The 12,144-nt window shown below is 41.2% G+C and overlaps 1 protein-coding gene across 1 annotated transcript in view; it reads left to right on the top strand.

The window, feature by feature from the left end:
- Nucleotides 1–12,144, top strand: part of FBXW8 (F-box and WD repeat domain containing 8) — a 111,678-nt gene that overhangs the window by 70,338 nt on the left and 29,196 nt on the right. The window contains exons 6-7 of the mRNA XM_012662900.1: nt 531–727; nt 4,189–4,395. Of these exons, the coding sequence (XP_012518354.1) occupies nt 531–727; nt 4,189–4,395 (404 nt within the window). The remainder of the gene's footprint in view (nt 1–530; nt 728–4,188; nt 4,396–12,144) is intronic.

The following is a 12,144-nucleotide window of genomic DNA, read 5'->3' as shown; positions in this document are numbered from 1 at the left end:
GTACTTGTGTACATATATAAATATATGGTTGGGTTAAAAAACATACTTTTGTAATTTGATAAATATTATCAAATTGCCTCCACAGTGGGTGAATTAGTTTACATTCTCACCAACAATTTAAGAGAGGGCCCATTTCTCTATAACAACAAAATGTTTCATGAAAGTTTTTATTTTTGACAATTTGATTAATGAAAAATGGTATCATATTTCAGTTTTTATTTGTATTTTTCTAATTGTGAGTGACTTTTTACATTTTTCTTATGTTTAAATGTCCATTATATTTTTCTGTGCTCAGCATCCTCATGGTCCTTTGTTCACTTTTCAATTGTTTTTTTTTTTTTCTTTCTTATTGAATCTCAGAAGCCCCTTATATATTAAGGAAATTGGCTTTTTGTTATATGTGAGGTAAATATTTTTTACCAATTTATCATTTATTTTACAATTTTCTTTATATGGGATGATATTTTATAGTTGTACTTAATTTTAATTAAATTAAAAATTGTTACCTGCAATTGTTTCTTTCTACATAGGATTTCTTAATATTTGGGATCTAAGGACTGGAAAGTATCCTATTCACCGTTTTGAGCACGATGCAAGAATACAGGCAATAGCCCTCAGCCGGGAAGATGCAACTGTTGCCACAGCTTCTGCTTTCGATGTTGTGATGTTATACACCGATGAGGAGGGACATGGGCACATAACTGCAGAATTCGAAGTTCAGAAACTGGTGAGCTTTTAGTCTGGTCATTTTCCATTCTTAGAATCTCTGGGTCTAATATAAACAAATAGTAATGGTGTCTTTATCTCCCATTCACTCAGAGCTTCCTGTGGGTCTTACGTCCATAAATCTAACTATAGCCTTACAGAATAGGTAGTATCATTTTCCCTACTTAACGAGAAGCCAGTAGTGGCTTAGAGCAGTGAATTGATTTGCTCCAGGTCTCAGAGCTAAGAAGTTGTGATTCAAATGTCAGGGCTGGTTTCAGGACCAGAGTTTTCTCGTCACTATGGTCCTCAGCCTCCTTCAGACTAACTTGGACTCTCGCTCCTAGAAATCTGAGATTAGTTTCTGGCCTAATATATAAGTGAGAATGAATTTAGGGATCCCCCGGAGTTTTTTCTTTTTTAAGAGACGGGGTCTCACTCTGTCACTCAGGCTGGAGTGCAGTGGTGTGATCATAGTTTACTGTAACCTCCAACTCCTGGGCTTCAAGCAATCCTCCTGCCTCAGCCTCCCAAGTAGCTGGGATTGCAGGCATACGCCACCACACCCAGCTAAATTTTCTTATGTTTTGTAGAGACAGAGGTCTTACTATATTGCCCAGGCTGATCTCAAACTCCTTGCCTCAAGCAATCTTTCTGTCTCAGCCTCCCAAAGTGCTGGGATTACAGGTGTGAGCCACGGAGCCCGGCCCTCACCTGGAATTAAAAGTCACTCTTGAGTGAAAGTAGATTTAAGTTAGTGTTAGATGTCATGTGTGAAGCTCAGCCAGGCTAAAGAATTCTTTGCACAGAGCTTATCTCAGAGTTCAGTTGCATGTGAACCTCTGTATTTGCATGGTATGAGATCTGGTGGTGATAAGGAAGCACTCAAATTACGTATGCTGAGTTTGGATTTAATTTAAACTAACTTGATTTGCACACTGGTAGGAGAGTGAACAGAAGAGGCAACACTGAGTGATGAATTGGTGGCTCTCTTTCCTCCCTGGGGGAAATCATCTTAGATGTGAATAACTTACCCACTACTTCACCTTCATGAGCTTCTTGTCCCTTTGTGGACTAGGTCTCTGCACTCACTTTGGATGCAGTGCTCCCCTAAACTGCCTGACGCTGTCATCTCATCTTGGGGTTTTATTAGAAAAATCCGAAATTTTTCTATTAATATTTCTAATATTTTCTAATAATATTTGTTTGCTCTCAAAACTACCATAGTGCTTATTATTTGGTCCCTGATTAAGTGTTACTATATGGACTCTGACAGTTATTTAAGATTTTAGTCCCTCTGTAAGGTATAAATCCTGTCTTGGCAAAAAGGTGGCATCCGGGCACAGACTGGGAGCTTTTTGAAGTAGTTTACAGCCCCCAGCAAATGGCACACCACCATCAACCTGAGCCTCATGGTCTGTCAGAAATCCAACATGAAGATGAAGGGCTAGACTGAAGATCAGTTTTAGGAAAATAAATGATTTTTAGGAGTGAGAGGAAGCAAGCAGCCATTGCTAGAGGCATGTTTTATAACACTTCTTATGAATTATTTGTCACCTGGGTGAGAGGTTGCCGCAGAAGGCGCTGAGTATCCCTGGAAAAGGCACCTCCTGGCCTGTAGAGTTGGGCCATTGTTGCCTTGCCCACATACAATCCCTGAATAGCAATGGCAGTGTTCCCGGGTTTGTAATACTAGCCTAGAGCGTCTGTCTTTTGTGATGGACTTGCTGCTTGGGATGTTGGGCTGCCACTCACACTGTTGGGCCCAAGGATTAGCAGAGTCACCCGGATGTTTACTCTCTCTCTCTCTCAAGCTCCCCTGGACAGCCTTCAGGATTCGGGCTTTTGAACTCATTTGGCATATTGTGAGGGCAATGTTGCCCTTCTACATTGTGGATTTTCATAATTACACAGTGCGACTCACCTTCAGCATTTGTACTGTCACAGTTTACTCAGGGAAGTGAAAACCTGCACCAGGGAGAAATGTACTGCTTATGGAGAGAGAAAAGCAAATTATTCTGTTTTTTTGTTTTTTTTTTTTTGAGACAGAGTCTCACTCTGTTACCCAGGCAAAGTGCAGCGACGTCATCATAGCTCACTGCAACCTCAAACTCCTGGGCTCAAGTGACCCTCCTGCCTCATCCTCCCGAGTAGCTGGGACTAATGTGTGCGTGCCACCGCCGCCTGGCTAATTTTTCTATTTTAAATAGAGACAGGGTCTGCAAATTTTTCTTGAAAGGTGCTTGTCACACCCGTGCAAATTAGAGGAAGTGCCTGCAGAAGTGCAGTCAGGAGCGCCGTGGTGGTAGGGACAATTTTTGTTTGTAGCGGCCCCCCTGCCCTGGCCAAATGGACCCTCTGTGGAATCTCAGCATGACATTGAGACCAGGAGAGAGCAGATAACTCAGAAACTTTTAACCTTTGGCCATACATTTTTGGTATTTGCATAAATGTTAAAATGAGCTTTTTGCTAATTTGAAGCTGAATTAATTTTATTTATTCAGTTTCTTTTTTAAAAGAAAACCCTTTTATTTTTTGAAAATTGCTATTGCACCCTCATGGTTCAGAATTTGAAAGAGAGAATAAGGTTGGCAGTGGGAAATCTCCCTATTGTCCCATCCCACAGCCCATTTCCCTCCTGAAGGCAGCCATTGTTAGAAGATTCATGCATGTGCAAGCTCAGTGCCGTGTAAACTTCCTCTGCCCCGACCTCGTGCACACGTCAGCACTCTGGGGATCCTGTTACCTTGCTTCCTTGCTTCCCTCCCCAAATTTATCTTGGAGATTATCCCGTTTTTATCAGTTTATAAAGAATGTCTTCATGCTGTCTTCTATGGCTGTGTGGTATTCCAATGTACGTACGTCCTGTAAGGTTACTCAATTAGTCCCTTAGTAGTGGATGTGTAGGTTTTTCTAGTATTCAGCTCTGACAAAGTGGTACTACACGAATAACGGTACTACACGTACGGATAACGTGGTACTACACGAATGCTCATACACAATCATTTTGCATACGCGTGAGTTTATTTGTAAGTAACTTCCTAGAAGTGGACGTGCTGGGTCAGAGTGTATGTGCATTTGGCATTTTGATAAATGTTGCCCGATTCCCCTTGATAGAAGTTGGATCAGATTATGTCCCCACCAACATTAAATGGGATCCACAAACATGGCTGTTCCCCCTTCACTTCCAGCCTCTAGTGTGCTGTCAGACTTCTTGACGTTTACTGATACCACAGGCGAAAAATCCTATCTCAATGAATTTTTACTTTGGTATTTCTCTTTTTAGGAAAGTCTTATGTTTGTGTTATGATGCTCATCTTTTCATTTGTGTAAGAGCTGTTTGTGTTTCATCTCCTGTGAGTGTTCCCTTTGCCTGTCTTTTTCTGTTGGGTTGCTGGTCTTATTGATATGTAGGAGGAATTGCATATTTTTGACCAAGTCAGGGTGAATTTGTAGGACTAAACATTTCTTATCCTTTAATAGGTTGACTACCTTGAAATAGTTCCAAATACTGGAAGGTACCCTGTGGCAGTAGCCACTGCTGGAGATCTGGTATACCTGCTAAAAGCCGAAGACTCAGCCAGAACCCTCCACTACGTCTATGGCCAGCCTGTCACGTGTCTAGATGTCTCAGCCAACCAGGTTGCTTTTGGTGTGAAGAGTCTGGGATGGGTGTACGAAGGAAACAAGGTACAAAAATAGCAAGATGTACAATTAACAAAAAAGAACATAGATTGTATTTTTTAGAAGGCAATTGAAAAAAGCCAACCATTTTTCTTTTTAGATGTATTAGGGCAGCATATCAGCATGGTAAAAAAATTCAAGCACTTCAAAAGGATGTAAAATGAAAAATAATTATTTTCTTTCTCCTTCCTTCTCTCAACTTCATTGTACAGAAGAAACTATTAACAGCTTTTAGGTATCCCTCTAGAAAAATTTAATGCATATATAGGTACGTTCGTCCACTAGAAACATACCTTTGTAGAAGTGGGATCATAGTATAAGTAGTGTTCTGTACTCAGTGTTTTTACTCAGTAATATACCTTGGAGAGCGCATTCCATGTTAGCATTTCTCCAGGTCCTTCTCCCAAGGAATCCAGCATGTGCTCACAGCCTATAGCCTGCTTAGCCAGTCCCCTTGCTGGTAGGCATTTAGGTTGCTTTCACTGTTTGAGCTACCGTAGACAACGCTGCAATGCATATTGCAACTTGCTTGAGTCCTAGTGTAGCATGTATTTAGGATGTGCACTTGAGATGTGGATGGACATTGCTAAATTGCCCTTTAAAAAGGTTGCATCAAAATTTACATTCTCTCCAACAGTGCATAAAAGTACCTTCTGACACACTCTGAGCCAGAGCAGGGAGACAAGTTTGTAAGTGAAACTCTTTGAATGATGACTTTATTTTATCACTCCCTAGCATCTTACTATCGTGACCGTAGGCCAAGTACTTAGTCTAAAAGCTGATTTATAGGACTCTTTCTCTTCCAGTGGGATTAGGGGGGAGAGGGATAAAGTTTTGTTCATTTGTGTTTCTTGCAATTGCCTGCTGCTGACTCTTCTGGCAGCTGGTGGGGTTCCTGGGAAGGAACATCTCTTAAGTCAGCAGACCCCCTCTTTATGTCTCAGTGTCCTTATTTGTAAAATGGAGTTCATAATAGTACCCACTTCATAGAGTTGTAGGAATAAATGGAAAGATGTATGTACAGCTTTAAACATAGTGCCTGGCTGTGAGACTTACCTGTCACTGTGTGCTTCCTGTTAGTTCTACCACTCATAGTTCGATTCTGGCATCTGGTGGTGATTTTTACATCTTATTTCCCCCACGTATTTGACCTTTCATTTATGTAGATGCCACTGGTTTTGCAACCTAGTAAATGCTTAAGAATTGAAACATCCTGGATTCCAGTGGCATATTCTTCATCCAGGAAGACGGATTGAGCAGTAGAAAACATGCATGTCGTACTGAAATTTCACCTTGAGAAACTGCTCCCTTTGAGCTCAAGTCAGCCTATTTTGTGGGAGGATATCCATTGTTTCTTAGCTGGAAAGGCTGCGATGCTGTAACTCCTACGTTTTGACTTCCCAGGAAGGTGGGGGAAGGTATAGGAATTGGTTTCCTAAGGCAGTTTCCTTTCTCCACCTCTGAAATCTTTTCTGATCCCAGGTGAGCTCATTTGTTGAGAGAGAAGAGACCGCTTTGTAATTTTTCATCTGGTATGCTTTCAAGTTTTTGTTATCTCATTTATTTTTAGAGCTCTCAGTGTGGTGAGGTGGTAGTTATTATATTCAATACTAGTCTGGTTTAAAATTTTCATCTTTTTAATAAATTCTTTATCTGGCAGGTCCTTTTTCACTTTGACTTATCTGAATGGATTTATTCCTGTAGTGATACAATCGTAGTGGATACATTTGAGAAATTAGTTAAAGGGATAGTTCAACACAAAATTAGTCTGGGAGGATGTTTTAAATACGGGTGTAAGTAGGCGTTTTTTTGGATTCCTCTCAAAATTTCCAACCCAACTAAAAGCATTGATTATAAGAATGAGCTGATTAATGTATTAATTTTATGAAAATTCTTGTTTAAAAATGTATAGTCCCTCAAATGACTGCTTTCCTGGTATTTTTCATTGGTGTTTTAAAATTAAGAGTGGTAGTAAATTTGGTACAAGAATGTTTCTAAATATCTCTTTGAAAGCTGACAGTAGCATTTAGTCATCCAAATATTTTGTGAGTACAACACCAAACCTCCAAACACTTGTGTGGGTGAATGGCTGGTTGTTAGCAGTGCTGGTAATAACTTTGCATTGAGATGTTTCTCCAACATGAATGCTACTCACTCAAAAATAAGATGAATGCCAAGCTTCATCTATGTAACTTTACTTATTTTTGCGGAGGCGAGACTTACCATCTGATTGTTTTCTCAGAAAAATCTACATAACATAATTGTCATTTCCGTTTGAATTAAGCCAGGTCATGGGTGGCTCTGTGAGATTTTTTTTTTTTTTTTTTTTTTTTTTTTTTAGACAGAGTCTCACTCTGTTGCCCAGGCTAGAGTGCTGTGGTGTTAGCCTAACTCACAGCAACCTCAAACACCTGGGCTCAGGTGATCCTCCTGCCTCAGCCTCCTGAGTAGCTGGGACTACAGGTGCACACCACCACGCCTGGCTAACTTTTTCTACTTTTAGTTGCCCGGCTAATTTTTTTTTCTATTTTTAGTAGGAACGGTGTCTGACTCTTGCTCAGGCTGGTGTCGAACTCTTGAGCTCAAGCAGTCCTTCCACCTGGGCCTCCCAGAGTCCTAGGATAACAGACGTGGCCACCGCACCCGGCTTCTCTGAGATTTTAGTGTCATTCTGCTGTGCTATAATGTGATGTCATAATTCCCAAATAGTCTCATTGCAAGGCTCAGTGTCACTTTGCTTGCGAATACCATGTTTTGGCCATATCTGTTCTTCAGCCTGGTGGCAGTATGTGTCCCAGCATGTTTTATTAGGTTTGTGTGAGACTATTAGCAATGGAGTTTGCCTGGAGCTATCTACACACTGGGGCTTGTGCTGTGCCCCTGGCCTGTGTATCTAGGATTCAGTTGAAGGTTTTATGAGAACAGAGAGTTTGGTTTATCTTTGTTTGTATCTGATACAGAAGTGGGGTTTTGCTATAGTCCATTATTGATTAACTGCGATAAAAGCAGACAGTGAAGTCCAAGTGTTGAAATCACATTTTAGTCAGGACCTTAAATCTCCCTAACCTGTAGAAGTATTCCAGAGGTGTTATTTTTATTTAGTTGGAGAATATCCTTGTGGCATATGATGGTCGCATTAGCATTTTATAGGCACCACAGCTGCATGAGCATCAGGTATCAAGTAATAATGGCTCAAATTCATCCAGTCCCGTATCTAGCTAGCCAGCCTATCGTGTATTCATCACAGATAGTCACTGAGCACCAGTAGTATTCCTGGCACTGGTGTGTTACACACAGATCTCAACAAACTGGGACTTGTCGAGTAACCTAGCTCTGTTAATAAACATAGTTTTCTTTTTTTTTTTTTTGAGACAGAGTCTCACTGTGTTGCCCTGGCTAGAGTGCCGTGGCGTCATCCCAGCTCACAGCAACCTCAAACTCCTGAGCTCAAGCGATCCTTCTGCCTCTGCCTCCCGAGTAGCTGGGACTACAGGCATGCACCACCATGCCTGGCTAATTTTTTCTATATATTTTTAGTTGTCCAATTAATTTCTTTCTATTTTTAGTAGATACCGGGTCTTGTTCTTGCTCAGGCTGGTCTCGAACTCCTGAGCTCAAACAATCCGCCTGCCTCGGCCTCCCAGAGAGCTAGGATTACAGGCGTGAGCCACCGCGCCCGGCCCATAAACATAGTTTTCTAAGGAAACAAAACAAAGTAATTTAGTGAACACTTATCTATTTAATCTTTGTAAAAAGGTTTGGGACTATAGCTGGCTGATTAGTCATCTCAGCCAGTGTAGGAAGGGATCACAGAGAGTTAGTACTCGAGCATCTCATCTTGCCTGTGGGCCAAGGGCTCCCAGATTTGGATTTTAGAGGTCAGAAGTAGAGGTCATGCTTGGGTTTGCCAGCTTTTTTTTTTTTTGGTAACCACATAAAGTCATAGAAAAATTGACTATTATGTATTTTTGCCCTTTTTTAGAAGATCAGATTTTTAAACATCTAAAACAAAAGTATTTTTTGACTAGGTAATGCATTCACCTATTTAGAAATCAAAAGACAGGAAGGAAGGCTCCTTCCCACTCCTTTCAACCTGCCACCCAGTTTCTCTTTCTGTAGCCAAATCAGTGTTGCCAGTTTTTCCTGCATCCTGCTAGAGATAGTTTATGGACTTAAAGCCACATTGCCTTACCATACATGGCTCTTAATCCCCTCTTTTTAAAAATGTAATAGTGAAATACCGTATTATTCTGCAACTTGCTTTTTCCTGCAACAAAATCTCTTGGAGATCATTTCTACGACATAATAAAGAACTTCCTGGTGTTTTTGTTTTTTTGCAACTTTATGATATTGCCCCTGCTAATGTGCCTTAATTAATTCAGCTAGTTCCCTATTGATGGATGTTAGAATGCTGCCAGTCTTTTGCTATTGCAAACAACACTTGGTCTGCATGAATGTTATCTGTAGGATCAGTTCCTCCCAGTAGGCTTGCTGGGTCGGAGGAATCTGTGCCTTCATCATTCTGGTAGACATTGCCCTCCAGAGAAGTCGTACCTGGGGCAGTGGTGGATGTCAGGACGTCCCATTCCCCTGGTAGTTAGTCCTTGACATCTTTTCTCTAAGAGGCTTTACAGAGAGATCACAAGAAAATGAGGCTGGCGGGGAAGGGGAGGTTATACAGAGATCTGACTGGTCCTGCCCTTCATTTTAGTTATTTTGTAGATCTCTGGTTTTAGGATGAATGACTAGACCACATGGCTTCACCTAGAATCGGCGCAAGGGGACTGATAGAAGTGCCTCGTTAAAGAGCATTATGTTGACAGTGACTCTCATGCCTCATAAAGGAAGAGAGATCCACTTAGGGGCCTTAGCATCATTCTATGTATTTGGACATATTTCCTAATAGTTCTGAAGTACTTGGCATTTGATGGCAGACTGTATTAAGCAGCACACGGCACAGCCCCATCAGGCCAGTGTTACCGTGGAAAGAGCTGCGACATATGCTGATATAGTCCCCTTCTCAGCTTATTTGCTACCTATTTGAGGGAGAGTCCATTATTCTTTTAGTCTGACCTGCCTCTTTTCTCTGTAAAATGAGGAAAGTTGGACATGCGACCTTTGAGCTCCTGTCTACACTCACAGTTGTGGATTCTTTGATTGAGTGATTAGGTGGTTTAGACCTTTTCTGTTACCCGTGGAGTCGTGTTGAGCTGGCCCACCATTGGAGGATGCTGTCACTTAGGGCTTCTGAAATGGGTTGAGGCATCCATTGTTTCTCCTCTAACAAGATTTCCTAAGGGCCATGCGTGTTGCAGGCAGAAACGATTGGGCAGGAAATTGTTTGGTATTTTTTATTATTTCCTATGTCTTGCTGGTAAGCAGTAAAGTGGTGAGCAGGGCTGCTTTTACTTTTAGGCAAAAATGGATTCTTAAGTTCTGATGTTGCACTCTCGGGTTCTCAGGCTGCAGTGGCACAAATGACCTCGAAGATAGCCATTGCTAAGTCGCATATGATTGGGAATGAAAAGAAATGTCAAAGTAAGTACTCTGGCCTCATCTCTTTATCGTGCTGCAGTGCAAAGATCAGTGTGAACTCTGTTAATGTAATCCTTTGTACACAAACAGGCCTTCAACATTTGTTCTTATGTCTCATAGTTCCTGAATCTGTCAAAAGTACTTTCATCTATGAAAACATATTTACGATACCATATCATCTTTATTAATTCTCTTGCTGCCTGCATTAAATTTTGCTCTCAGAGGTAGAGGGTTGGAAGATAGAAGTGCCTCGTTAAAGAGCATTATGTTGACGATGAGTCTCACGCCTCATAAAGGAAGAGAGATCCACTTAGGGGTCTTAGCATCATTCTATGTATTTGGACATATTTCCTAATTTAGCTCTGAAGTACTTGGCATTTGATGGCAGATTGTATCAAGCAGCACACGGCACGCATCCTAATCAGGGAGATGTGAGTGAAGTAATCCAGGAGGCTGGAATGAGTTTGACAAGGACGCTTGCTTGGCGCTGCTGCCTCAGCTTACATCACGCTGGAAAATAATTGCTAACGTCTCTTATGATAATTATTCCCCATACATGGACGTGAAGAGACTCTGGATTGGTTGCTTGCAGTCGTCACGAGTTGAAATATCTGTCTGGGAGAGCCTTTGGAATTAGAAATGCAGTGCTCGTAGACGGTGGCCACGTTCTCCCATACCCACACCACAATGGGAAATCCATCTTTTCTTTTTTGTTAAAGGTTCCATTCCAGAGGAGAATAAAAACTGGGTATTTTACAAGCAGGATGAATAATTTAAAATTGAAAGTTCACAAAGTAAATGTCTAATTTCATTTTGATTTTTCACCTAAAACCTTTGAAATTTTTAATGTTTGCTTTCTTCTTGGAGAAGTTTAGAAAAATACCTCTTGGAAACTAGTTTTCTGGGTTATTGAGTGGTATAGGATCCATTGTTAAGGTTGCTGTCGTTGTTAATGAATACTTGCAGAATACATGCTGTGTGACAGATACCTGATTGGCACTGGAAACATAGAGATGAATCAAGCATGACATCTGCCTCAAGAGATTATAGCCTTGTGGTCCTTAACAGCAACTTAGCAATATGAAGGTGGCATGTTCAGATGGACACCAGGTCGTAAGACTTTCACAATGAACTTCTGAATTCCAGATTGATGAAAAATTATGTAGATAAATAGATGAGGAATAAATGTTCAAATGCATTCTGCACGTTTTAATACTAAAATGATACCAATATTTGATATAATCATTAGTATAGTGGTAACAATAAATAATAAATGATATTCTCCTCACTTGTGAAAACCTTGAAGCACCTCCACAGAGCCCCAGGGTTTCTCAAGATAGAGCAAGAAATCTCTGGCTTAGAGGCTTTTGAGGAGCACTCGACCATCTCTGATACTCTATACAACCATGCTAGGTTATTCTGTGAAAAGTGTTTTTTGAAATGTTTCTGCTACTTGTAGAAGCTATTACTAGGAGTGCGTTGGGATCTCTAGTGATCCTGGAAGGGAGTGATAAAATTATAGGATGTAAATATAGGGAAAAGTACTTTCAGCTACAGTCAAGGCTGTGGTCCTGTCACCACTGGGGACTGAGCAAGGGTTTTGGAGTCAGATAAACCCTAGGCGGGTTAACATCTTGGTTTCTCCATTTGGAAAACTGGGGCTAATCCCTGGTAAAGGTAGTAATGAGCTGTATACATGGTTGGTGCTTAGCACTTGTTGGGTTCCTCCTTCACCTCCTCTGCCCATCAGCTTTGTGGTCAGGTTGGAGTTCATCAGGCAAAGCCTGGGCAAGGGCAGCCCAGGCAGAGGCAACAGGTTGAGGAAGGGAGTTTCCATGGGATGGAAGCAGCACTGGAGGGGTCCAGGCCCCAGGGAGCACTAGTAGCTCCTGGGCTGGTGCAGGCGCCATGGGAAAGCCATCCTGGTAATGAGAGCGGTCTGTGCTTCCTCACAAGATTCATGTTCCCAAAAATTGTTTTGAAAGAATGCATTTAGAATAGAAAGGGACAGGTCAGCTTAGCTTCTGTGCAGAACTAATGCAGTAAGTTAATGTGAATGCTGAGTCACTTCTTATAGAAGCCTTTGAGATGCCAAGCCTTATTGGAGATGGCTGGCACCGAGGTATAAATGTCTTTTGTCTTTACTCACACTGGTGTAGTTTCTGTAAGCCTATGACATTTGTATCATTTTTTGATTTTTAAAGAAATTATTCGATATTC

Source organism: Propithecus coquereli, unplaced genomic scaffold, assembly GCF_000956105.1.
Source record: "Propithecus coquereli isolate 6110/MARCELLA unplaced genomic scaffold, Pcoq_1.0 Scaffold789, whole genome shotgun sequence".
In the NCBI taxonomy this organism is placed as follows: domain Eukaryota; kingdom Metazoa; phylum Chordata; class Mammalia; order Primates; family Indriidae; genus Propithecus; species Propithecus coquereli.
Note: the sequence above shows the minus strand (reverse complement) of the source record. Positions and strands in the feature narration are given on the sequence as shown.